The sequence below is a fragment of the Kogia breviceps genome, chromosome 3 (genome assembly GCF_026419965.1).
Source record: "Kogia breviceps isolate mKogBre1 chromosome 3, mKogBre1 haplotype 1, whole genome shotgun sequence".
NCBI classification, from domain to species: domain Eukaryota; kingdom Metazoa; phylum Chordata; class Mammalia; order Artiodactyla; family Physeteridae; genus Kogia; species Kogia breviceps.
In genome coordinates, this window is record NC_081312.1 from 150,801,348 (window position 1) to 150,828,319 (window position 26,972).

Sequence of the window (26,972 nt, forward strand, 5' to 3'; positions counted from 1 at the left end):
AGCCAGATGGTGCTAGGAAATTCCAGGGAACCCACAGGCCTTCTGCCCGGTCCCCTCCCCCTGATGGCCCCCTGACTGGACAGAGGCCTGCTGTGGCCCAAGGCACCCCGGTCAGCCCCTGGGGAAATCCGCCAACCCTTTAAGGGCTTCTGCCTCTAGGCCCCAGCTGCCTCCTTCCCCTCAGGGACAAACACAGCAGACTGTTTTGTGAAGAGCTTTTTAGTAGCTAAATATGGCACCATGTGTTCGAGGGCAATATAAATTACAGTATGCAAAACACACCACTGGCTGAGGTAAAACACACCGTTCCTGCCTCACGTCACCATGAGGGGAAACACACAGATACTTTTAAAAACACCTTGCTTATAAAAAAGAAAGTCCCCTGGAAAGGCCTCCAAAGGGGTTGTGAGGCTCACCCTCTGCTGCGGGGCGTGTCGGGGTTGCGGGGGGACCTGTGGCCACCCGCTTGGCCCCAGCCTGGCCGCCACGGCAGCCAGCAGCACTCCCACCACCCTGCTACTGCTGGCCCAGAGCTTTGTCCAGGTTGCTCTTGATGGTGTCCAGGAAGTCCGAGGTGTTCAGGAAGTGCTCGTTCAGCTTCACACTGCCAAGAGAACACCTGCACGTGAGGGCTGCCCGGCCGGGCCCTCCCAGGGCAGAGCCTGAGCTCAGGCATCTGAACGGCAGCCCCCTCGTGCGGTCATGGGGAGGTCTACAGGCCAGAGGTTACCTAGAGCCAACGGTCAAGAGGCCACAGCAAACTCGGCAGGAATCCAGTAAGGCCTGTCTTTGCTTTTCCAGGTGAGTGGGCAACTAGGTACAAGCTCTCTGGGGAGAAGCTGGGAGGTGGGTGCAGCAAGCCTCAGGGATGGGGACCCACTCGCTGTGCCTGGTGTGAGGATGGCCCGAGCCATCCCCCAGGGTCATGGACCTGTCCTGCCCCCGGCAGCTAAGCTAACTCAGAAGGAGGCCTCTAAGAAGGACCCTGGGCTTCTTTCCACCTGACCCCAAGGTCCCAGAAGGCCAGCCCTACCCTCTACCCCAGGCCACCCACTTGCTGAGGCCATGGATGCAGCCCGCCAGGTCCTTGGTCATGGCTCCACTCTCCACTGTCTCGACGCACACCTTCTCCAGGGTCTGGGCAAACCTGCAAGGGACAGGGCAGAGCGAGACCCCAGCTGTACAGAGCCAGGGCCCAGAACCTGCCCAGATCCAGCTCAGGCCCTCCCTCTGCACTCACCTGATCAGGTCCTGGTTTCTGTCCAACTTCCCCCGGTGCTCCAGGCCACGCGTCCAGGCAAAGATGCTGGCGATAGGGTTGGTGCTGGTAGGCCGGCCCTGGGGGGAGGGGTTGCAGGGGGATGAAGAGCCAACCAGCCAACAAGAGGGCCACCTGGACACAGCTGCCCACCTCTAGACTGCCAGGACCAGGCCTGTGCTCCCAGCCCTCAGGGCCAGTGGGCTCAGGCCCCGGGGAGCAGATGGACACGCGGCCACGGTCCTCGCACTCACCTTCTGGTGCTCCCGATAGTGGCGGGTGACCGTCCCATGAGCAGCCTCAGCCTCAATGGTCTTCCCATCCGGGCAGATCAGCACGGACGTCATCAGGCCAAGGGAGCCAAAGCCTGGAGAGTAGGGAGACCTCCTCTCGGTGCCGGCACCTTTCCTCATGCCACTGGGGTTGAGCCCACCTGCCCTCCTGCTGTTGTAGCTGCTTCCTTGCTCTGTCTCCACCCACCCCCACCTATAACTGGGAGAACAGACTGTTTCAGGCTTGTCTACCCTTGTCCTGGGTCTCCAGGGCCCAGTACAGGGCAGAGGGGCACTCAGAGGTGGCTGTCATCAGCCTGTTAGCATAATTCTGCATCCCCTACCTCCAGGTGCCCCAGAGTCTATGGCCCCCCAGGGCATAAGATCCCCCAAAATTCTGCCCACTCACCCTGGCTGGTGACCAGGAGGCTCATTCAAGCAGAAAGAATAAAGCCTGCAGCCAGCTATTTCGCAGTGATCACTTTATCTGCTCTTTCAGGCCACTTTAAAGCTTTGTGATTGGGCTTTCCTGGTGGCGCAGTGGTTGGGAGTCCGCCTGCCGATGCAGGGGACGCGGGTTCGTGCCCCGGTCGGGGAGGATCCCACATGCCGCGGAGCGGCTGGTCCCGTGGGGCCGTGGCCGCTGGGCCTGCGCGTCCGGAGCCTGTGCTCCGCAGCCGGAGAGGCCACAGCAGTGAGAGGCCCGCGTACCACAAAAAAAAAAAAAAAAAAGCTTTGTGATTTATTTCCAAGTTTTCCCAAATCCAGATGTCAACCTTTTCTGTGGCCAAGGTCTCCTAGTTTTCAAAAGCACCCCACAGCACCAAAATAAGAATTCTGAATGCCCAAGAAAGAAAAAGTGGGCAACTTCTAGAGGAAAATTATTTGTGTAAGAATTTTTGCTGTTGAGGCAGAGGAAGGGGGAATCCCTTCTCCATTTGCACCTGGGACCTTCACACTCACCAATCTTCATACACTTAAGAGTACCTTTCATGCCTTTCTCTTGTCTGCTAGGGCTTTTCATGTTCCCATCCTAGATGGGAATTGTTCTAGTGAGAGGATCACACCAAACTTTTCAAAATAAAGTCAAAGGTTTTTATAAAGCGCTGAGACCCTCTGCCTTTTCATCACAACCTGGTGTGGGCTTCACTTTTCTCCTTATCAGGAGTTAGACCTCGCCCCCTCTCTCACAGAGCCTGGTTTCTCTTTCACTCGCTATGGATACATGTTGCCTCCTCCCACTATCTTTCCTGCTCTCATTCCCAATACAATTGGGCTATTTCTTTCTGTTTTCCCCTAACGGCTTCACGCAGGCTTTCTGCTGCAACCTAACTTGTGCTTCAGGATGCTCTGGGGTCTGGGGGTTTGCCATCATCCCCAGTATTCTTCTACATCCAAAAGGTTTACTGTGCAAAACAAATTCTCTGTAATTTAAAGAGCATCCGGTTGTGCTTACTCCCCTTTTTCTACCAGAGCAAAACCTAGTCCAAACCTGGAGCCAAGCAGAGTCACTTGGGCCTTTCATGGACAGGAACAACCTCAGGGCTAACACATCTAGCCCTTTAGGATCTGAATTCCTATGTCCTCCTTCCTCTGGAACGGCAGCCTTAGTAATACCCCAGTCCAAAGCTAACTTAGGATCCTTCCTCACTCAGACACCAGGAAGCCCCTGGCCCCTGCTGTCCACAGGAGACCCTGGAATGAGCAGGCAAGCCCCAGCCTGCTGCTCCACTAGCGAAGCGTTCTCCCAACGGAGAAAATCCCCCCAGCTAGGGAAAAACAACAGTCCCTCCCCGCAGGGAGCAGGTGCTGCCAGCGTACCCTGGGCCAGGATGTCTGACTGCACGTCTCCGTCGTAGTTCTTGCAGGCCCACACAAAGCCGCCTGAAGACTTGAGGACCTGAGCCACCATGTCATCAATGAGGCGGTGCTCGTACCAGATCTTATTCTTGTCGAACTCGGTCCTGTAGTGCCTGGGAGCAAAAGGGCCTGTTGTGGGGAGAGGGCGGGAGGCTGACAGGTTGGGGATCCCTCCCTGAGCCTCAGAGCTGAGACAGATGCACTGGGACAGCCATCTCCCTGGGTGGGTAAGGGCGGCTGAGGGGACACAGAAGAAGGGCCATGGCGTCCCTGAGAAGTATTAAAGGGAGAGGCCGTTACTTCTCAAAGATCTCCTGGAAGATGTCCTTGAAGCGCCCGTCATAGGCTTTCAGAATAGTGTTCTTGGTGCTCATGTAGAGTGGCCACTTCTTCTGGATGGCATACTGGAAGCAGCTGTGCGCAAAACCTGAGATGGACTGCAGGGAGAGAGAGGTCAGAGAGAGGTCCCTGGTGTGGACCCCAGGGCGGGCCCAGGCCCTGGGGACGGCATCCCTTCCCTCCACAGGACCCTCACAGGCAGCCGGGGTTAACCCAGCCTCCCTGGAGTGAGCATCTGTTGTTTCTACTGGCCCAGTATCCCCCTCCCAATTTCTGGGAGGAAGTAGCCCCACCAACTGCTTTGGAAAGCTACCACCCTCCCCACTTCTTAGACCATATGGCTGGGGTGGGGCTAATGCCCTCAGCCCACCTGCCCGTCTCTAGACTTGATAGTGTGTCCTGGGCTTATCCAATCAGAGCCCTTCCTCCCCTGGGCCTCCATGATTGGCTCAGAGATGGCCATGTGACCCAGGCCTGTACTTTTGCTGCAATCATGAGCAAAAAGGTTCTTTTCCGGGACTTCCCTGGTGGTCCAGTGGTTAAGACTCCACACTTCCACTGCAGGGGGCACGGGTTCGATCCCTGGTCCGGGAACTAAGATCCTGAACGCCACAGTGCAGCCAAAAGAGAGAAAAAGGGGGCTCTTTTCTGATAGGGTAGCCAGGCTGGCAGCGATAAGCCTGGAGCTACTGGAGGCCATTTCTTCGCAGCCTGAGAATGAGCCCAACCACCGAGGAAAGGTAAGCCAAGAGATGGGGGTAGGGAGGGGAAGAAGTGCTTACCCAGTTTGCTGTAAGCCAAAAGCTGACAACCAATATGCCCTCAAAGATGCACCCGAGAGGGAGTGCAGGGGTGGTGGGGAGCAGAAGCATCTGGCTGGGCAGGAGGGGGACAGCCCTCCACACCGGGGCCACCGCAGGGCCCTCTGAGCACACCTGAGATGCATTTGCTCGCAGGCCTCAGACCTTCAGGCCACCGATGCAGGGACAGTCAGAACCACCAACCAGATGCGGCTGGAGACAGAGAGACAGGCGTGGGGGAGGGAGCCAGGGAGCCGCTGCTCACCTCATCTGTGTTGTACATGCCCATGCCCACACCACCGGCGGGAAAGTTGTACACCTCCCACTCCTTAGCGCCGCTGCCGTCCTTTGGGGTGAAGATGATCTTGAATGTTCCGGCCCGGTCAGCCACAAAGTCTGTGGCCTTGTACTGCAGAGGTAGAGGATGGCTCAGGCCAAGTGCTACAGATGCGGGACCCAGGACCTTGGAGCCCCACTCCCACCGTGGCCAACCTGGTCACCATGGGCATGCCTGCCAATGGTGATGGGTTTGGTCCAGCCAGGGACGAGGCGTGGGATGTTTTTGCAGATGATGGGCTCCCGGAAGACAGTCCCCCCGAGGATGTTCCGGATGGTTCCATTGGGACTCTTCCACATCTTCTTCAGCTTGAACTCTATGAGGACAAAGATGAAGTGGCCCCACTGCAGCCCCCACCTTCCAACCAGAATTTGAACCCCAAGCAAGAACACAGCCAGATGGGGGTCCTAAAAATCATCTAGGGGGAAGCAGCAGAGTCTAGAGTGTGCACGTGGGCTCCCGAATCAGACTTCCTGGCTTCAAGGTCCAGCTGTGGCACCACCTCTGACTGTCAGCCTTAGGTAAGTGGCTGAACTTAAGCCATAAAATGAAATTGTTGATAAAACACCTGGCCTTTTGGGTCGTTGTGAGGATTAAATGCATGCATGTGTAAAGTACCTAGAACAGTGACTGGCACATGGTAAGGGCTCTGTCAGTTAATTTATATATAAATATATATATATATACACACACACACACACACACTTTTTTTTTTTTTTTTTTTTTGGCTGCACCAGGTCTTAGTTGCGGCACACGGGATCTTCGTTGCCGCATTCAGGATCTTCAGTTGCTGCATGCATGAGGGATCTAGTTCTCTGACCAGGGATTGAACCTGGGCCCCCTGCACTGGGAGCATGGAGTCTTAGCCACTGGACCACCAGGGAAGTCCCCTCTGTCGGTTATTATTATTCCCACATCACACTTGGACGAAGCTGTCTGATGAACCTGGCAGTGTACGGCCTCACTCCAGATGCTCTGGTTCTAGCCCCAGTGCTGCAACTCACCGCCAGGTTCAGCCTAAATTACTAAGACTGTGACCCTCAACTTCCTTGTCCATAAAGTGGGGATGTATGAATCCCAGGGTTCAGGAGAAATAAAAGAAAACCAGCTGAAAGAGCTTAGCACTAAAATGATTCCATACCCTAAGGTCGGGAACAACCTGCATGACAGGAGGAGGCCTGCAGAGTTTGGAGATGTGTCTTGAAGGTTTCCTTCAGGCCCCTCATACTACAGGAACTGGGGAGACAGAACTCTGCAAGTTCTGAAACCACCCTTTCTTGAATTTCCCAAACCCAGATCCTTTACCCACACACTGGTGCCATTTCATGGAAACCTCAAGAGCAGCCCCCAGAACCGAGGACCAGCAGCCAGTCCAAGCCTAGTGGGGCACCTCTCTAAGACCGCTCCACAGCCACAGAGGCAGAGGGCAGACCTGCAGTGCCAAGACAGTGGTGGGACACAAGGGACGTTCTGAGGCTCTGAAGGAAACAGGCCTGACACCCAGCACTACCCTGGACAGAGGTGGCCCCAGGGTCTCTCTGTAAACCTGCCTGCAAAGCAGTCCAGGAGGCCAGGGGTCAGGCTGCCCAAAGAGGCTGTCCTCACTGTGACAGTGTCAGCATCAGCTTCCTCCTTCTCCTCTCTGTGACCGGTGACACCCACACTGGCCAGAGCCACATGGCACAGAAGAAACACCACCAGCCTAGGAGCAGGGGACACAGACCCTGGCCCCAGCTTTGCCACCCCCAACTGTGGAACCTAGGCCAGCCCTCAACCTCCTCTCCCCAGCCTCCTCCACAGGAACCTTGGAGGCTCCGCTGTGTGCTGGGAACTCGCAGGGAGACCAGGGTCACGTCCCAGCCCCCACTGTCGCAGCCGCCCGCCCCCACGCCCCTCGCACCTTCCACACGGCCCTCGTCAGGGGTGATGGTGGCACACTTGACAGCCACGCTGTACTTCTGGGTGGCCAGCGCGGAGTCGATGGTGACCTGATCGTTGGTCTGGTCACGGTTTGGGAGCCCCAGGTCAAAATACTTGAGCTGGACATCCACATGGGGCAGGATGAGCTAGAGACAGACGGCCGGGGCCTGGCATCAGCCCAGATGACTGTGACTCAGGGGCATGTGGGGATGGTGGCAGGGGACACCCTGTCAGGGCAGGGAAGAGGAAAGGCCAGCAGTGGGCTGGCCAAAGCTGGCAAGAGGCCGGGGCTCTGGAGAGAGGCCGGCAGACCAGGCTGCAGCCCCTCGGAGGGCTCATCCCCTAGCGTGGATCACAGCCCCCCTGTGGTGACCCATCAATTCAGCCAAACCCCACCTCCAAGTGCATCTAGGGTTCTCTATACAGCGGGTTCCCTCTTCTTCCTCACTTGGAAGTGGTGATTCTCAACCTTCTTCTTGGGGACAGGCACATGGACAATGTGCTCTCCCTAGGCAGATCCAGCCCACAGCGACTTCGGAGAAGCCAAGCAGCCACCCTGGGAACCGTCTGCCATGGTGGCTCAAACATATCACTGTCCTCCAACAGACCCCACGCCACGACTTGCGATGACATCCTTGAACCGCTAAGGAAAGGTTAATGATGTGGTCCCCCTGCACTCCGGCCCAGTTCTCTCACTCCCTCAAGGAAGCACATAGGAATGTAGGAGATCAAGATGATATATTCAACTATACTCCAATAAAAAATAAATTTTAAAAAAGAAAAGAAGAAACTCCCGAAGGATAGTCAACTCATGCTGAAACATGAGTTTGTTTGAAAAAACAAAACAAACGAAAAAAACAAAAAAACGACATGATACAGGGTCAGGCTTCAATCTGCACACATTTTTAAAAACATGCTGGCTTTGGCATGAGCACGTGACACAGATGGCTGAGGACAGTCCCCTGCCTGACGTCATAAGAGCCATGAGTGGTCTGGACATGACAGAAGGGTGGACGGAAGGGGGAAAACAGGACTGCTCCTGCCCACCAGGGTGATGGGTAAACCCTGGGGACCCGAAGTGGGGACTGAACACTGAGCCCAGCCGGCCATGTGGAAGGCCGCCCACTTCGGGAGGGAACTACCTTCTCCTTGATGAACTGCCAGATAATACGGGTCATCTCATCGCCGTCCATCTCCACCACTGGCTTCGCCACCTTGATCCTCTTGTCGGCATCTAGGACCAGACACACATAGCACATCATACCCCTGGGGAGGCTGGTGGGGGAGCCCCTCTCCTCTCCCGCCAGACCCACCCTTCACCATGGAGGAAGGAGTGTCAGCCAGGGCCCAGTGGCCCAGCATTCACTCCCCCTCCTGCAGGAGCAGCTCCGGGACCACCCGGGGGAGCTGGATCCCCCCACTGAGTCTGGCCAGCTAGGACTAGCCAGATGCCCGCCTGGCCAGTCAGATCCTTTCCCCTGGAACCTGACAGCAGAGAAGACCAACACAGAGAATGAGAGCCAGCTGAGGTCACCTTGTCAAGCAGCAAGCTGGGCAGAGGTTGCCTTCAGCTGCTGCCACCCAGTTCCCCAGGGCAGCCCAGAATCCCCTCTTGAACAATCCCTGCAATTCTATGAGCTACCCTGTGTCCTTCCAAAAACTTCCTCTAACTGTTGCTTGCAACCTGAGAGCCTGACTAACATGAAGTGAGGAGGGAAACTGTACAGATCACCTCCCTTGGGCCTGAGGGTGTACCACACCCTTCACATTTAATCCTCTGAACCACTCCCAAGGGGAGTACAGTAAGTCCCCTACATATGAACCTTCAAGTTGTGAACTTTCAAAGATGCGAACGTGTGTTCGCATGTCCAATCACGTAGGTTAGCTCAGGTGTCTGGTGTACATTGTCACATGCTCGCATGCTCTACAAGTGGGTGTGCTTTTGTGTACTTTACTGTACAGTATAGAGTGCAGTAGTACAGTATCTTTATTTCAAGCCCAGGATGTGAATGAGTGACATTGCAGCTCGCCCTCCATCTCCTGTTGCTGACGGTCCTTCAGCTCTACCATCTCCCCCCTCCTCTCCCTCCTCAAGCCAGTAACTCTTCTTGCCTGTTCACTCGCTGCCAGCCCCTGGATGCCAGCTGTTGTACTGTACTACTGTACTTCTCAAGGTTCTGTACTCTAAGATTAAAAACATTTTCTTTGGGCTTCCCTGGTGGCGCAGTGGTTAAGAATCCGCCTGCCAATGCAGGGGGCACAAGTTTGAGCCCTGGTCTGGGAAGACACCACAGGCCGCGGAGCAACTAAGCCCATGCGCCACAACTACTGAGCCTGCGCTCTAGAGCCTGCGAGCCACAACTACTGAGCCCGTGAACCACAACTACTGAGCTCGTGCTCCACAAGAGAAGCCACGGCAGTGAGAAGCCCGTGCACCCTGTGCACGGCAATGAAGAGTAGCCCCCACTCACTGCAACTAGAGAAAGCCCACGTGCAGCAACAAAGACCCAAGGCAGCCAAAAATAAATATATAAATATTTTTTTTTAAGTTCTATTTTTGTTTTTGTTTTTTGTGGTATGCAGGCCTCTCACTGCCGTGGCCTCTCCCGTTGCAGAGCACAGGCTCCAGACGCCCAGGCTCAGCGGCCATGGCTCACGGGCCCAGCTGCTCCGCGGCACGTGGGATCTTCCCGGACCAGGGCATGAACCCGTGTCCCCTGCATCGGCAGGCGGATTCTCAACCACTGCGCCACCAGGGAAGCCCAAAAGTTCTATTTTTGTGTGTTTGTTTTTTATGTATTATTTGTGTGAAAAGTATTATAAACCTATTACATTACAGTACTATAGAGCCGATTTTGTTAGTTGGGTACCTAGGCTAACTTTGTTGGACTTATGAAAACTCGGATTTAGGAACGTGCTCTCTGAATGGAACTCATTCATATGTAAGGGACTTACTGTATCATTATCTCCACTTTAAATGTGAGGAAATTAAGGCTCAGAGAGGTTGTCAGCTCACTGCCAAAGCTCACACAGCTTGAAAACAGCAGATCCAGGAAGATCCACACCTTCCTTGATGGGCACCTGGGAATGGAATGCAGAAGCCCTGATCCATGCAGGCTCAGGTTCGCCAGTCCTGCCAGAGGTGCATCAAAGGACTGGACGAGTGACTGATCCAGGCCCAGGGAGATGGTGGAGGAGCAAACAGGAGCTGGTGGAGGCTCTTCACGGAAAGTCTGACTCATGAGAAAAACCAACAGTCTGGGAAGTGAATTCCAAACAAAACTCAAGAAAATCGTGCACGTGACTTCCCTGGAGGTCCAGTGATTATGACTTCATGCTTCCAATGCAGGGGGCGCGTGTTTGATCCCCGGTCAGGGAACTAAGATCCCACATGCCGTGGGGCACGGCCCCCCCAAAAAGAAAGAAAATGGCCCATCCAATTTATCAGTGCAGGCTGCCATGGGTAAGGCTTGTTGACACTTAACCTGCAGCAGGGGCACCCAAGCACCAGCAAGTGCCTCTGGCCACAGCCTTGGAAGAAACTGCAGCTGCAGAGCACGGCAACAAGATCTATGTGAAACTTACAACCCCACCTCAGTCACCCCAGGAAGTGTCACCTTCTGCTGAACCCCAGATGAAAGCAGTGCCCTGTCCCCAAAGGGGCCCTCCTCAGCCCTTACTTAGGGCCCATTTAGTCTTATGTTACACACAATCCTTACAGATGTAGCTATGGGTTTTTCACCACACCGAAGATTAGACACAGCAAATCAGAAGAGGGGACAGGATGAAAACCCCAAGTGACATCTGCTAGGCTGACAGCAAGGGACAGAAGCCTGTGAAAAGCAGGCCTAGAAAAATGAAGACGCATGGCTACCTAGGCTCATGAAAACAAAAGTGACCAAAGCCCAAAAGACCCCCAAACAAATCACTGTCCTACGATACACACCACTGCCGTGACTCATGATGACATCCCAACCCACGAAGAAAAAGGTGAAATATGTGCAGCAGAATGACTCACTTTCCAAAGATGTGCAAACAGATTTTTTTTTTTAAATCTAAAAAGGAAGAAAGGGCTTCCCTGGTGGCGCAGTGGTTGAGAATCCACCTGCCGATGCAGGGGATACGGGTTCGTGCCCCGGTCTGGGAAGATCCCACGTGCCGCGGAGCGGCTGGGCCCGTGAGCCATGGCCGCTGAGCCTGCGCTTCCGGAGCCTGTGTTCCTCTGTGGGAGAGGCCACAACAGTGAGAGGCCCGCGTACAATCAATCAATCAATAAGAAGAAAAATGAGACCCAGGAAGCATGGCTTGTGTCAGGGTCAGGAAAGGCCTCACCTGCGTCCCAGGGCCCTGGCTCAAGTGCAGCTTCTGGATGCCCTTGTGGGCCATATGTAGAGAAGCAGAAAGCAAACACAGACTCAAAATATTTCATTCCCCAGAAAACATGGTGAACACGGCTGACACTGCTTCAGCTCTTCCCAAGATGCCGTGGGGACTTTGGACCCAAGCTACTAAATTCCTTCAGCATTTCTGGTCTAAAGCTTGAGTGGAAAGAGCTTTAGGACCTGCAGAAAGTCTGTTGGGCTGTTGTGAACTAGCTTAGTTTTTAGGAGCATCTTCTATGAGTTAATGTGATGAGAGCCAATCAATTTTTTTTTTTTTAATGTACCAAGCCTACAGTAATCAAGTTCCCTAAGTAGAAATCCATTTGGGGCCAGTCCTAAAGGGTTCAGCCTCAGCCTGAACAAGCCTGGGCTCTGCTCAAGCTTTGGGCTTCAGGCACAGCAGCTGGACACCACACTCCTTGATGGGGGAGCTCAATATCAAGATCACAGCAGGCAGCCTTCCCAGCTGTGCATGCAGGTGTCAAACCCTCAGAGACCACAGGGCCCACTTATTTACAACCAGGTGCTAAGGGTAAGCACCCCTTCCTGAAACACCTAAACACAACAATGCCTGTCCTCAAAGAGTGAGTATGGAAGGGAAAACCTATCAGTAATGGAGAGAACAAGCAGCGCTGTTATCAAAGTCAGGTGTGCAGCCTCCCTCAAAGCAACTTCCCAGCGGAGCTGGGGACTGGGGGCAGTGATGTGAGCCATAGCAGCAGAGGCTCATTTTGTTTGGCCCAGGTTGTAGGTTTTTTTTTTTTAATACTGATTGGTGACCAAGGCTTAAAAATCAGTCAATTTCAACAACAACAAAAAAACAAATAACCTGATTAATAAATGGGCAAAGGACTTGAATAGATATTTCTCCAAAAATGGTCAATACGCTCATAAAAAGATATTCAGTGTCACTAATCATTAGGGAAATGCCAATCAAAACCGCAATGATACCACTTCACACCCATTAGGATAGCTACTATCAAAAAAACCCAAAAAACAAAAGACAAAAAAACATAAGGTAACAAATGTGTTGGCAAGGATGTAAAGAAACTGGAACCCTTGTGCATTGCTGGTGAGAATGTAAAATGGTGCAGCCACTATGGAAAACAGTATGATGGTTCCTCAAAAAAATTAAAAAATAATTAAAAGCAGGTTCTCAAAAAGATATTTGCATACCCATGTTCATAACAATTATTCACAATAGCCAAGAGGTGGAAGCAACCCAAGTGTCCAACAACAGATGAATGAATAAACAAAATGTGATATGAACCTTCAAGAGGAGAATAGGACTCAGAACTAACCCAGGAAGTTTAAGAAAAACTTTCCTCCAAAAAGTTAAACTATGTTCATGATTCCAAGTTTTTTTCCAAAACTGGGCTCCCCACCACTTCAACATGGATGTACTTGCTTTGAAACTAAAAAAGAAAGTGCTTGCATGTTTTAATGATCTGGACCTACCTCAATAGCTTTTGCCGCTTGTTCTTTTGTTTCAAACTCCACAAAGACAAATTCCCTTTGGATCACCAGTAGACTTATAATGTGGTATACTTATATAAACAACGTCACCACCTTTCCCAAATACTTTGTTTGTTTGTTTGTTTTTTGGAGCAGAAGATCTTTTTATTAAAAAAGCTTCTCTGTTATTTTAAATTACATGCATTAGTACTTTGGGTAATTACAATGCAGTTAAACAGCAACAGAGACTTATTTAACCCATTCAGTCAAACTGTGGACCTCATAAGCTGTAACACCTAAAACAATTCTCTATCAACATATGATAAAACCTTAGGGTGGGCTTCCCTGGTGGCGCAGTGGTTGAGAGTCCGCCTGCCGATGCAGGGGACACAAGTTCGTGTCCCGGTCCAGGAAGATCCCACATGCCGCGGCGCGGCTGGGCTCGTGAGCCATGGCCGCTGAGCCTCTGCGTCCCGAGCCTGTGCTCCGCAACAGGAGAGGCCACAACAGTGAGTGGCCCGCGTACCACCAAAAAAAAAAAAAAAAAAAGTAAATCAGGTCACAACACTCCTCTCAAAACCCTTCCAAGCCACCTCTTTCTCTCAGAGAAGGCCAAAATCCTCAAAAATGGCCTACAAGCCCCCCATAACCTCCACTGCCTGACCTCATGTCCCATCACTTGCCTTCGTGCACTCTGAGCCAGCCTGACTTTCTGCTTCTCCAACAAGCAAAGGTGCCCTCCTGCATCGTGACCTTGGCACCTGCAGTCCTCTCTTCCCCTGAACACTAAATGGCCTGCTTCCTTCACTCCCTCAATACTTCATTCAGTGGGGTCTTTTCTGGCAGCCCTACACAAACTTTCACCCACACCTTCCTTGCTTATTTGTTTTCCTTAGCTCTTGCCTACTGTCCATCCCCACATTAGAATTTAAGTTCCATAAGGGCAGAAATCTTTGTCTCTTATTCCCAGCTCTGTCCCCAGTGTCCCTGGCACAGTGCCTGGCACATAGTAGAAGCACAATATTTGTTGAATCCATGAATGAATGTCAAGTTATGGTCAATTCAATCTGTGGTAAGGACTGCTCTGCCATAACCTCCTCTTTGGATGAAAAGTACTCCCTCCCCTCCCCCATCCTGGGATGCATTACCACACAGAGGCCAGTGAGTCCTCCCCACAGAACTGCACCAGACCATCACAAATGTACATGGGTGGCATCTCGGCCAGTCAGTGGGCTCCCTGTCCTGGAGCAGCTCACAGTTTATCATGTGTTTATATTTGCAATCTGCTGGCATTTTAAACATGGTTTACAGAAGTGTAAATTCAAGGGCAGGCCACAGAGGCTGGCTTCCAGTAATCAGACAGCAGCATCCAGCACCCCATCCTGGAATCAGTGAAAGAGGCCTCAGCCTCACATAAAGGATCTGGAGGCAGGCCCCAAGCCTTTCTAGAGGCTTTTCCTCAAAAGCTACTGGGCCTAAACACGACCACCCAAAAATAGCTCTGATGGGATAGCTGTGGTCTTATCTGATGTGGATGAAACAAGGCTCAGTGGAGAACACACAACTCTACTGGTGGGTCAGCAAAACTGAACAATCATTAAATAATTTCCTCTGGAATCTAAGAGTGCAGGCAAATCACCAAGATCTGAAAAGTTAAGGGACAGGGTGAGGAAATGAAGAAGTTCCCAGACTAGGAGTTGAGCCAAGGAAGGATAGATAATTCTCCCACTGAGCAGTCTCCCTCACTTCCCCAAACTAACTTATCAGAACCACCACCAGCAGTCGCTGGAGGCCTATGAGTTGCAAAACCAGAAGGAGACACATGTGGGAATTACCTGGCAGCAAAAACACAAGAGTATTTTAGCCAAAGCATATTCTTTCCTTGTCATCAAGGGGAATGCCAAGTATTCTGTCTCCAGCAGTGTTGCCAAGTAACAAGCTAGCAGAGGTCACAATTGTACAGTCTCATGTCCAACTCAAACACCAAGCGTTCTCCTCATTAATAACCAACCCCACTTGGGGGCTTCTGGAAGGACCTAAAACTGACTGCTCTTTTCATGTGTTATCAAAATCAGGCCTCAAAGGGGGTTTTTCTTGTTTGTGTGGGGTTTTTTGTTTCTTTTTCTATCATCAGTGCAGAAAAAAAAAGGGGGAGAATTGGAGAATGTATCTAACTTCCACCATATTTTGCTGAAGGTGGTGCCATATGGGAAACTTTTTTGGGGCCTGGGGACACTTAGAATCTCGAGTTGCAGGGCCACCTTCTTAGAGATAAATCCCATGAGTAGAAAAACAGAAATGCCCCTTTCTCCTTGAAAGGGGAGGTGGGGTGCTGGCGCTCTTCTCAGCTCTGGTCAGCTGCTCCCACACTAGGTTAAAGATTACCTACTCTAGCAGTAATACCCAGCAGTACCTACCCAGCTTGCCTGGGCCCCACCCCCTCCTCCTCACTCCAAGGAGCTGCTGGCCAGGTCTGGATAGGGGTTTCCGTGGCAACAGGCATTCGACAGAGCCAAGGGGCCTACGCTGTTCCCTGTCTCTTGTAGCTGGCAATGGAGAGCCAGGGGGCCGACCAATGCCAGACCCGGCAGCCTGCCTTGGTAATGGAAGTTCAGGCTAACTCTTGCTTATTATGCCCTCCTTATTAAGACTATTGTCTTCTCTCCTAAGCAGGAAACTAAGGGTATCACAGAAGCTGTGACGAACGATTTGGGAAAGTGACATTTTGGCGCGGCTGCCGGGTCTTCCCAGTCGGGTGAGCGCGGCAGGGCCAAGGAGCAGCTCAGGAGCGGGCTGGCGAGAAGAGGCAGGTCAAGCCAAGGAGAGGCCCCAGGATGGAGCTTCAAGTGCGTCGACAAGGAGAATGGGGGCGTCCAAAGCGAAAATAAAAAGGAGACTCCCCCAACTGTCGCGTAAAGGCTCCAAAAATAGCTGACGAGGGCCTGACAGCGAGGAGGGATCACTGCGCGCCGGGTGAGTAGGAAGGGGAAGTGGATACCTCCTCCTTCCCCTCCTTTGTCTGAGCAGGGACCGCGCCGGGACCCTCCCTCTCTCGCGTGGAGCGGGCCAACCGCTCCAGCACCCACTCAGTTGCTTTGTCTCCCTCCAGGGTCGCAGGGCGGGCAGAATACCCTCCGAGCCCGGGATACCCCCCGCACCCCTTGCAGGAAAATCTGGGGGCGCAGGGCAGCAGGGCCGGCATCTCCCGGGCCACCAGTTGCCACCTTCCTTCAAGTCCTCCCCCGGCCCCCGCGACTGGCACGGCCTGGAAGGTGGGGCAGGGGAGCACGTCCCCGTCCGCCGGCTCTTTGTGTGCCCTACCCCGCCGTCCCCGGCTCGCGAGCGTCCCGGGTCGCGCTCGCTGGTCCCCGCCCGGAAGGACGCCACGTCGCGGTGCCAGGCGCGCACCCCGCCCGGACCCTCCTCGTGGCACTCACAGTGGCGCCGCGGCTGCTCTTGCAAGTTGGGAGCTGTCAAGGCTGCCGGCGCCCAGGCCGGCCTGGAACCGGAGGCTCTACAGAGCAAGCGTACAACCCGCAGGTAACCAGCCATCCCGAGCGGGTGGGGGGTCGGACTGGCTGGCGAGCGAGCGAACGAACCCGGGTAGGCGAGATCCGAGCACCGGCCACTACTCCCCGCTGCCTGGCGGCGGGCTACCGAGGCCTGCCAAGCGCGGGCTGAGCGGGCAGGGCCGGGGCGGTACTGCCGGGGCCCGCCACCCTATTGGGCCTCGCCGGGAGGAGGCGGTGCCGGGAGGAGCCGGACTCCTCCTCAGGCCCTGCACCAGCCCGGACCCCGCCCCCGCGCCCGGCGTGCGCTTCCCTGAGCACTGCGGAAAGTTCAGCGCTGCTAAAGCGAGAGAGCGGTGAGACCCACCGGGACCCGGGAGCGGGGGGTGGGAACTGGAGGATTAGGGGAGCCGTTAGCGACGAAAAACCCTCTCTCCAGGATGCCCTATTTAAACCAGAGTGTCAGTTGCTGACACGTCAGCTTAAGCCACAAAAGGCAAATCTGAGCAAACTCCTGCTTCCTTCGCGTTGGCTAGGCTGAAACTCCGAGGCGCATTAACCAGTGCGCGTTCCGCGTTCTTGAACTAAGACCGTGGTCACCTCGGGTCTCCTCACATAAGCTCTCAGATCCTCCTGTCCCCTCCACGCGTTAGGTAGACTGACCCGAGTCAAGAGTTGAAATCCCTCTCACCAGAAGGTCAAGCTGCTAGTCCGCGAAGTCATTCAGCGTAGCCAGAGTCTGTTTCCTCCTTTCCGAGATGGGAACTATAACAGCAACAGGGCTGCCAGGAGACTTGGGTGAAATAACGTATGTTAAAGACTTGGGACACACCCTGTGCTCAGCGACAGCCAACGATGCTTGTCAGACAGTACTCAGGCAAACGGTTCCATTTTTTGCCTGCTTTCATACAAAAGACAATACTGATTGGTTCTGCCATAAACAACCAAAGTCTCTCTCTCTCTCTCTTCATTCATCTTCTTGAAATGAGACACCAGTTGGGGCTGGGTTTTATTTAGAAATATCTGACCCCAGCCCCCCACTTTCCCAGCTACACCAACTCACTCGAATGCTAGCCACCTCTTCTGCCCTGTGTTCCCAGCTCTCCCCTTCATTGCCTCAGAGTCAACATTGCCAGATGGAGCTGGCCCGGGAAAGTGACCTTGAATTACTGACTTCAAAGCTTCCTTCTCCCTGTCTCAGCCAGGCAAAGCTACTACTTTGGCCCAGAGATCTAGTAGAATGGGCCCAAGGGGAGGCTGTTCTGGGGCCACCCCCAAAGTCTGAGGCCTCATTCAAAGGCCTAACCTTGAGCCAGCATGTCCTAGAATGACCCATTATCTCTTTCATTCTGTTCCAATTCTCTTGCTCAAAACACAAGCAGAGGGACTTCCCTGGTGGCGCAGTGGTTAAGAATCCACCTGCCGGGCTTCCTAGGTGGCGCAGTGGTTGAGAGTCCGCCTGCTGATGCAGGGAACGCGGGTTCGTGCCCCGGTCTGGGAAGATCCCACATGCCGCGGAGCGGCTGGGCCCGTGAGCCATGGCCGCTGGGCCTGTGCGTCCGGAGCCTGTGCTCCGCAACGCGAGAGGCCGCAGCAGTGAGAGGCCCGCGTACCGCAAAAAAAAAAAAAAAAAAAAAAAGAATCCACCTGCCAATGCAGGGGACGAGGGTTCGATCTCTGGTCTGGGAAGATCCCACATGCTGCGGAGCAACTAAGCCTGTGTGTCACAACTACTAAGCCTGTGCTCTAGAGCCTTCAAGCCACAACTACTGAGCCCACACGCCACAACTTATGAAGCTCATGCTCCTAGAGCCCATGCTCCACAACAAGAGAAGCCACCGCAATGAGAAGCCCGCACACTATGAAGAGTAGTCCCCACTCGCTGCAACTAGAGAAAGCCCACACGCAGCAACGAAGACCCAACACAGCCAAAAAACAAAACAAAACAAAACATTAAAAAAACCAAAACACAAGCAGAGACCATGGAAGCCTCTGGTATTTGGCTTTCATGCCATCCTAGTGTTATCAGGTACCAGGGCCTCAGTGTCTATACCTATAAACTGGGAGGATGACTGCTCCCCCAGGCTCCTTTTGGCCCAAACAATCAGATTCTGTTATGTATGACAACTACTTTTACTGCCACTTCTGAAATGGTCATAAAGAAATTGCTCTCCACCCCCAGGGGCTCATTTGTTTCTCTGTATGGTGGACCAAGGTGTCAGAGGCCTGGCAAGAGGCAATACTAGAGCCTCAGTGCGTTCCAGAGTCTGGCCTTCAACTTCAGACGGATCAGGGTGGGAGCACACAGGTCCTTTGCAAGCACAGCAGCAACCCAGGACAGTCAAGGCAAAATCTTCCGATTAAACTGCTCTCACTGCCCACTTCCCAGGGCTCCAGCTCCATGCCAGCCTTCCTCATGCAGTATCTATTTGGTGAGGCAGCTGGTGTCAGCTCCATTGGCTCAGAGAGGTTAGGACACTTGCTCAAAGTCACACAGCTAGGAAGTAGCAGAACTCTAGTTAATACTCATATACCTGGCTAATAGTCCATCATTCTTTTAAGGAATAGGACCCAGAGCCCCTATTTATTGTACTTCTTTGGAATTTTTTGTGGTGATAACTGCTGGCCCTGAAAGCCACCTCACAGAAACGTGATATTTAAAGGAAAGGTATTTATATCCTCCTTTGGGGTCAGCAGATTTGGAAACTCTCACCCTTACAGATTTTATTTATTTATAGTTTTTGGCCACGCACAGAATGTGGGATTTTAGTTCCCTGACCAGGGATCGAACCCACGCCCCCTGCATTGGAAGCACGGAGTCTTAACTACTGGCCTGCCAGGGAAGTCCCCTTACATATTTAAAATCAAACCTCAATTAGTTATTGAGTCTAGGTCATGTGCCAGTTCCCCATGGAGGCACAGAAATGCATATCACTCAGTCTCTACCCTCTGGGAGCCACAAATCACCACAAACCAGGCACAAGGGGAAAGTGTCCCAGGAGGATTTTAGATGACACATTAGGCATCTGGCAAAGAGAAAATCACCTCTGATGGGGGAGACCCTGATGAGCTCAGGGCAGGAACATCCATCAAGTGTGTTCTCATGGATCTTTAAGATGTGGAAGGAGGCTGACCATGCAGACACAAGTAGAGTGAGGGCCTTAAACTGAACACAGCAGGACATTAGTTTCGTGCTATGTTTGTAGGCAGGGAGTAACATCTGGTAACATCTGGCACAGCAGTGAGGGGATGTCAGACAGTGGAGAATCAGGCCTGGGGAAGGGAGGCCAGCATTCTTGAACCAGAAAGACTTGACACGGGGTCCTGGCAGGACCCTCAAGAAGGTGCAAGAGTGCAGAGGCGGTGTAGAGATGGCATTTGCAGGAACTGCAGCTAGCTGGACTGGGGAAGAGTTACAGTGACTCAGACTTCCATCCCTGGGGCTGGGAGAATGGTGATGCCATTATTAGAAATCAGAAGATGGGAGGGAGGACCGCTGAGGGGGAGGTGTTGATAGCAGAGCTATTTATGGTCATCTCTAAACTGATTTCCCTGCCAATAGTCAGTCTGTGCTCCCTCCCCCTCCCATCAGCCCTCCCCGCCACTTCCAGTGCTGTCACCCTGAAGCACAGCCCTGAGCAGTCACTCCACAGCTCAGATAGTGAAGTAGCTCTCCACTGCCTGATACAATAAAATCTGAATAGCTTATAACATTTCATGGCCTTCACCTACCCCCCACAGTTACTATTCCCTCTCCACAAGAACCCTAAATTTAGCCATTCCCCTGAGTAGTCCTTGACTCTGAGCAGTTGCACTGTCCCTTCCTTCCATCAAGTGGGTTCTTTCCACTCCACATTGCCAGACCCAACTCATCCTTGAAGGCCAAGTACAAGTTCACCTTCTCAAGCCTGCACGGGGGGGTGGGAATAAAGGGGGGGTATAGCATTCATTTACACTTGAATCATCACGAAAGGTAAACAGACCCCCCCCCAATAAAAGAACACAAACTACTACTCTGATTTTCTTTTTTATAAATTTATTTATTTTTGCCTGCGTTGGGTCTTCGTTGCTGTGCGCTGGCTTTCTCTAGTTGTGGCAAGCGGGGACTACTCTTCTTTGCGGTGCACGGGCTTCTCATTGTAGTGGCTTCTCTTGTTGCGGAGCATGGGCTCTAGGCGCGGGCTTCAGTAGTTGTGGCACGTGGGCTCAGTAGTTGTGGCTCAGAGGCTCTAGAGCACAAGCTCAGTAGTTGTGGCACGTGGGCTCAGTAGTTGTGGCTCGCAGGCTCTAGAGCGCAGCCTTAGTAGTTGTGGTGCATGGATTTAGTTGCTCTGCAACATGTGGGTTCTTCCCGGACCAGGGCTCGAATCTGTGTCGCCTGCATTAGCAGGCAGATTCTTAACCACTGCGCCACCAGGGAAGCCCTACTACTCTGATTTTAACTTTGTAAAATAAATCTATGAACAGTAACAGGCGGGGTCCAGAAACAAATTTGGAAGATTTTAAAACACTATTTAGGGAATTCCCTGGTGGTCCAGTGGTTAGGACTCCTCACTTCCACTGCCGGGGGCATGGGTTTGATCCCTGGTCAGGGAACCAAGATCCTACACGCATGGCCAAATAAATAAATAAAACTTTATTAAATTTTGTGAAATTTTCTCTTAGGTTGCTTAAGTTAATTAATCCTCAAGATTCCTTATAAAACTAGAGATCCAAAGCTGGAGGAAGGGGACATTATTGAAAGGGATTAAAAAGAACTAGAGGCAACATTGCCATCTTGGTAACAGATTCCCAGAGTATAAAGCTTTCTTCCTGTTCGTGGAAGTCTTTTTTTTCTTTTTTTTTTTTTTAAAGTTTTTTGGCTGCAGGGCATGAGGGATCTTGTTCCTGGACCAGGGATGGAACCTGCACCCCCTACAGTGGAAGGGCAGAGTCTTAACCTCTGGACCGCCAGGAAAGTCCTGTGGAAGTCTTTTGTCGTGATTGTCTCATGCCTGGGCAAGTCACTTAACTTCTCTGAGCCTCAGTTTCTTCAACTGCAAATGGAGATAATAAAAATCCCTACTCCTAGCAGTTATTAGGATTAAATAAATTCATGCAGAGAAGTTGCTTTGAATGGTGCCTGGCACACATAGGAGAAGCCTGGCTATAGTGTTAATATTATATGTTCATTCACATCCACTCCACACCAGTTTACTGAGCTCCTATGACGTGACAGGTGTGACCCAGGGATGGACAAGAGGGCACATTCTATTCCTGAGAGGACCAGAGTCCAGTGAGGATATCCAGAAGATGGAGATATGAACAGATCATTTCAAAATATCGTTGCTGTGGCTGGATGGAGTGTTGGTTAGTACAATCTCTTTGGAGGGCAATTTAGTAGCATCCATCCTATTATAAAGTGCACATAACTCTTCATCCGGAAATTCCACTCTGAGAGACTGACAGCATAGAAATACTTACCAAATTGTACAGACACATAAGTGCAAGGTGTTCACTGCAGCACTGTTTGTAATAGGGAAAAATTGGGAATGATCTAAATGTCCATTGTCATTAAGAATGAGGTAAATATTTGCTGATATAGAAAAATGCATTGGGGGACTTCCCTGGTGGTCCAGTGGTTAAGACTTCATGGTTAAGACTCAAATAAAAAAGAAAAAGAAAAATGCATTGTGATATATTAAGTGAAAATAGAAAGTTGCAGAGAAATATCTTAACATACATACATACATATATATGAAAAGTTAAAGGCATAGAAACCTAAGAGGGTATGGGAGTGGGGTATAATGGGAGGCTCTCAATTTCTACTTTATGCAATTCTGTGGGGGTTGAACATTATATAACAAAAGCATTTATTACTTTTGTAACCAGAAAAAGAACAATCAAGATATATATAGATATAGATAGGTAGATAGATAGTTTTTTTTTTTTTTTTGCGGTACGCGGGCCTCTCACTGTTGTGGCCTCTCCCGTTGCGGAGCACAGGCTCCAGAAGCGCAGGCTCAGCGGCCACGGCTCACGGGCCCAGCCGCCCCGCGGCATGTGGGATCTTCCCAGACCGGGCACGAACCCGTGTCCCCTGCATCGGCAGGCGGACTGCTGGGAAGCCCGATTTTTTTTTTTTTTTGAAACAAACTGTCACAGTCGTTTATGTGCTGTGCAGAGTGTCCCCTGTCCCAGCACCATTCCTCTGGTGGCTTCTTTTAAATTGAGGCTTTTCCTCTCGCTTTCTTTCCGTCCTTGGGGAAAACGAAGGGTTAAAGGGGCTGGGGGAGGGGAAGAGGAAGTGAGGTAAGGGAAAGAAGGGTGAGGGCCCCTCGGGTACCAGCTGCGATGCTGCGCTGGCCACGCCCCGCAGCTCTGCCTCCGGCTGGAAGCAGCCGCCCCAGGTGTTCGAGAGAAGAACGCTGGGCTGTTTCTGCGGACTCAGAAGGACGAAAGATCAGAACTTAATGAATGTAAAGTTAGGTGGAGGTTAGGACAAGATGCTGCGACCTAGAGCAACCGACGGTTCTCAAAGTGTGGTCCGCGGACCCTGGGGGAGGAGGGGCACCACGAGATCTAAATAATTTTCGTAATACTAAGAAGTCACTTGCCTTTTTCACTGTGTTAACATTTGCCCTAATGGTGCAAAAGCAACGGTGGGGAAAACCGCTTATACCTTATCCTGAATCATGGCAGAGGCACCAAACTATACTAGTAGTGATTTTATTGCTCACCATCATGCTGTCTTTTTTTTTTAAGTCTATTAATACAATGTACTAAATAAAGCAGTAAAAATTAATAATTTGATTAAATCATAACTCTTGGGTATACATCTTTCTAATATCCTATATAATAAAAATGGAAGTACATACAAAGCACTTGTGCTGCAGACCTTGGTAAGATGGTTGTCTCCTGGAAAAGCACTGAGAAAGAACGGTAGTGCTTTATTTGAGCTGTGGGTTGAAGCAGCTGCTTTCTTCACAGAACAACATTTCAACTGAAAAGAACAACCGATACAGAAGCCATTCGGACTCAAATATTTGGCAGATATTTTCTCAAAAATGAATGAAATGAGCCAGTCACTTCAAGGAAATAGCTTATAGTATCTGTTACCAATGATTTTTTATATTGGAGCTTTCAAGGGAAAACTAAAATTTTGGAAAACTTGTATATACCCTGAGTTTGAAAGCTTCTCAATTCTTTTTTTAAAAATATTTATTTATGTATTTATTTGGCTGTGCTGGGTTGTGGCACCACGGGATTTTCATTGGCCTATGTGGCATCTTTAGTTGAGGCATGTGGACTCTTAGTTACAGCATGCATGTGAGATCTAGTTCCCTGACCTGAGATCAAACCCCGGCCCCCTGCATTTGGAGCTCAGAGTCTTTTTGTGTGTGTGTGTGTGTGTGTGTGTGTGTGTGTGTGTGATATGCGGGCCTCTCACTGTTGTGGCCTCTCCCGTTGCGAAGCACAGGCTCCGGACGCGCAGGCTCAGCGGCCATGGCTCACGGGCCCAGCCGCTCTGCGGCATGTGGGATCTTCCCGAACCGCGGCACGAACCCGTGTCCCCTGCAGCGGCAGGCAGATTCTCAACCACTGCGCCACCAGGGAAGCCCTGGAGCACAGAGTCTTAACCACTGGACCACCAGGGAAGTCCCAGCTTCCCAATTCTTCATGATGTTTCTAATGAGATTAATGGTCTACCAAATGTGATTTTTTTTTCATGTTGTGTAATGAAATGTGTCAACTTTTGGAAGATCTGCATAACTCAGCCAGTATTTTATAAATGACCAGTGGGTGATGTTAAAAAGTTATGCATGGGTAAGAGACCTATTCCAGAATGGATTTGAATGTGAGGGGTTTGAATGTAACAGAGTAGGAAAGGCATATTGGTGTTGTTTCAGATTCCACATTGCAATTAACCTTTGAGAAAGTATCACTTGTACATTTTGTTATCCTAAGTGAATACCATGGGTCAGGCCTCGCCCAGTCTCAGTGACCGGGAAACAGGGGTTGGGCAGTGGCCCAAGCTGGATGCCCCCCTAAAAAAAGGCCACCGGCGTCTCAACCCAGCTCAGCCCATGCAGGTCAGGGAGCCCCGGGTGATGCAACGCACTGCCCCCCTCCCAGGCCCATACCATGGTGCAGGTCTGGTACATGGAGGAGTCCCAAGATGACCTGAGGTGGCCCCCTGGCCTGGAACCCAGCTGCCCAGTCCTGCTGGAGCAGCTGCACCACCTCGGAGTCCTTTACTGGAAGCTGACAAGTATGAGAATGATCCAGAATTAGACTACTCTTGGATGGGCATAATAAACATATGCAAAGATAAATTTCCAAATTATGAAGAAAAGGTTAAGATGTTTTGCTGGGAGCATTAGTACTAGGATGTAAAATTTGCTACATCTTGGATGGCAGTGGATACTTTGAGAGATAAAGAGGACTTCAGATTTTCATGGAGAAAGGAAACGTGATAACTCATCCTGCAGGAGTTAATCACTGCTTCACACTGGATGAAAAGAACTATGTGACAGCTGTGTGGATGTTTGTGGGAGAAACTTCATACAGCCAGTCAGCTGACCATTTCCTTGCTCAAGGACAGGACGTGAAATTTGGGGCATGAACAGCAAGAGGTGCTCCCTGGGGCCTAGCACACTCCTTGTAAAGATCCTAAACATGATAACTGAGCAGAAAATCATTTACTCTTTGCTTTTATATTATAGGCTTGAAACTAGGTTATCTCCTTTGCAAGCTTATTTGATCAGAATATTTTTTAATGGCGGACTTCCCTGGTGGCACAGTGGTTAAGAATCCGCCTGCCAATGCAGGGGACACAGGTTCGAGCCCTGCTCCGGGAAGATCCCACAGGCCGCAGAGCAATGAAGCAGCCCCTGCACCACAACTACTGAACCTGCACTCTAGAGCCTGTGAGCCACAACTACTGAGCCCACATGCCACAACTACTGAAACTGCACACCTAGAGCCCGTGCTCTGCAGCAAGAGAAGCCACCGCATGGAGAAGCCCTCACACCACAATGAAGAGTAGCCCCCGCTCGCCACTAGAGAAAGCCCGCACACAGCAATGAAGACCCAATGCAGCCAAAAATCAAAATAAATAAAATTTTTTAAAAAGAAAGAAAAGCCTTATGATAAAATAAGTCATAGCTATTTAAAAAAAGAGTATTTTTTAATAAAAGTTGCTATAAAACTGATTTTTACATGAAAATAACTGTGGAAATGTGGACAAATCACAGTCATTTGCTCTAACCTAGTCAAGATCAGTCGTTCAGACACATGTTCAATTTTAACCGGAATGAGAGTCTTATCTGCTGTGTGCTTTATCTGGACACGATTTTTAGACTTTAAACCAGATATCAGTCAATGCCATGCCTGCCTTAGAAGGAAGATGTGGCAGAGAAGTATATTTTTGTCTTTGTCCCCAGTTTCTGGCACAGAGCTCCCCAAACCTTTGGAATTTCCTGAGCAACAGCAGTGTCCTTCTGCTGTTGATAAGTAACCCTTTGTGAGCATCTCAGTTCCACTGGGACAGAAGCACCTGTGCTCAGGACCCTTCTGGACCTCACTCTGTGTACCTCCTTATCTGGCTGTTTATCTGTGGTCTTTATGTATCCTTTATAATAAATTGGTAAATGTAAACCAACATTTCCTGAGTTTTGTGAGCCGTTCTAGCACATTATGGGACCCGAGGAAGGGGTCATGTACATCCCCAATTTTTAGCCGCTGAGTCAGAAGTACAATTGTCCCAGATTTGTGATAGGCATCAGTGTTGTGGGACTAAGCCCTTAATCTGTGGGATCTAACGCTATCTCCAGGTAGATAGTGTCAGAATTGAGTTAAACTATAGGACATTCAGTCCTGCTGAATCGGTTGGTGTAGGAAAACAGACTAGAGATGTAATAGTAGATAACTAACTAGATACAGAACAACTAACTAGATACAGGCTGCTTTTTTCTCCCAAAATTATACCTTGGACTAAGGAGTGCAGGGAGAGGAGAGCTCTCTATTAGGGGCACATTCTCAGTTGCTTATGCCACTTGCCATTTTCCGTTCAAACTAAAGTAAATGCCTTGGGAATTCCCTGGCGGTCCAGTGGTTAGGACTCCATGCTCTTACTGCTGAGGGCCTGAGTTTGAGCCCTGGTCAGGGAACTAAGATCCCACATGCTGCGGCGCAGCCAAATAATAATAATAATAAACACCTTAATTTAAAAAAATAATCCACTCGTATCTGGTCCCCTTCCTGTTGCGGTGAAATCTCAAGTTCCACAGACTCCTGCTGGCTCGTCTAACCCTGTACTTGTTTTTCTCATTTCTTATTCTTTTTTTTTAATGAAATGATCTACTTATTGTTATTTTGTTTTTTGGCTGCGTTTGGTCTTCGTTGCTGCATGCGGACTTTCTCTAGTTGCGGCGAGAGGGCTTATTGCGGTGGCTTCTCTTGTTGCGGCGCGTGGGCTCTAGGCACGTGGGCTTCAGAAGTTGTGGTTCACGGGCTCTAGAGCTCAGGCTCAACAGTTGTGGTGCATGGGCTTAGTTGCTCTGTGGCATGTGAGATCTTCTCAGACCTGAGTTCGAACCCGTGTCCTCTGTGTCGGCAGGCGGATTCTCAACCATTATGCTACCAGGGAGGTCCTCATCTCTTATTCTTTTAAAATTCATGCTTAACTCCTGTGGGAGAGAATAGCTGTAAACAGCTTTAATTAAATTGTACTTATAAAAAACTGTTTTCTTCTACTCCACTTTATGCTTTTGGTATTGTTGATCTTTAAAAATTAAATGGTCTTTGATAATGGGGGGGAAGAGAATAATCCTAACATCTGAAAAAGCTATTAAAATAT

At 50.9% G+C, this 26,972-nt stretch overlaps 2 protein-coding genes and 1 pseudogene across 4 annotated transcripts in view; 2 read left to right on the forward strand and 1 right to left on the reverse strand.

Annotated features, from left to right (window-relative positions):
• Positions 1–203: 203 nt before the first annotated feature.
• IDH2 (isocitrate dehydrogenase (NADP(+)) 2) lies at positions 204–16,552 on the reverse strand. Its single transcript, XM_059056631.2, has 11 exons — positions 16,061–16,552; positions 7,929–8,020; positions 6,767–6,932; positions 5,022–5,182; positions 4,795–4,938; positions 3,691–3,827; positions 3,352–3,503; positions 1,513–1,625; positions 1,241–1,338; positions 1,055–1,147; positions 204–604 (listed from the first exon to the last, which is right to left on the reverse strand). The coding sequence occupies exons 1-11, from the start codon at positions 16,173–16,175 to the stop codon at positions 517–519; spliced, it is 1,359 nt and encodes a 452-aa protein (XP_058912614.1). The 5' UTR covers positions 16,176–16,552; the 3' UTR covers positions 204–516.
• A 3,828-nt stretch (positions 16,553–20,380) lies between these two features.
• Positions 20,381–26,972, forward strand: part of SEMA4B (semaphorin 4B) — a 91,398-nt gene continuing 84,806 nt past the window's right edge. For all 3 annotated transcript variants that reach the window (XM_067029913.1, XM_067029920.1, XM_067029915.1), the window contains exon 1: positions 20,381–21,481. The gene's annotated coding sequence lies outside the window, so the exon portion shown is untranslated. The remainder of the gene's footprint in view (positions 21,482–26,972) is intronic.
• On the forward strand, positions 23,336–26,839 carry LOC131752356 (acireductone dioxygenase pseudogene; annotated as a pseudogene).

Bases quoted from the DNA above. Each gene is read 5' to 3' on its own strand.
- IDH2 (XM_059056631.2), bottom strand. From the start codon at position 16,175: ATGGCTGGTTACCTGCGGGTTGTACGCTTGCTCTGTAGAGCCTCCGGT. The intron at 4,939-5,021 runs GTTGGCCACGGT...CTACCTCTGCAG, and splicing joins GGCATGCCCATGGTGACCAG to TACAAGGCCACAGACTTTGT. The intron at 1,626-3,351 runs GTACGCTGGCAG...CCTACTCTCCAG, and splicing joins GTCAGACATCCTGGCCCAGG to GCTTTGGCTCCCTTGGCCTG.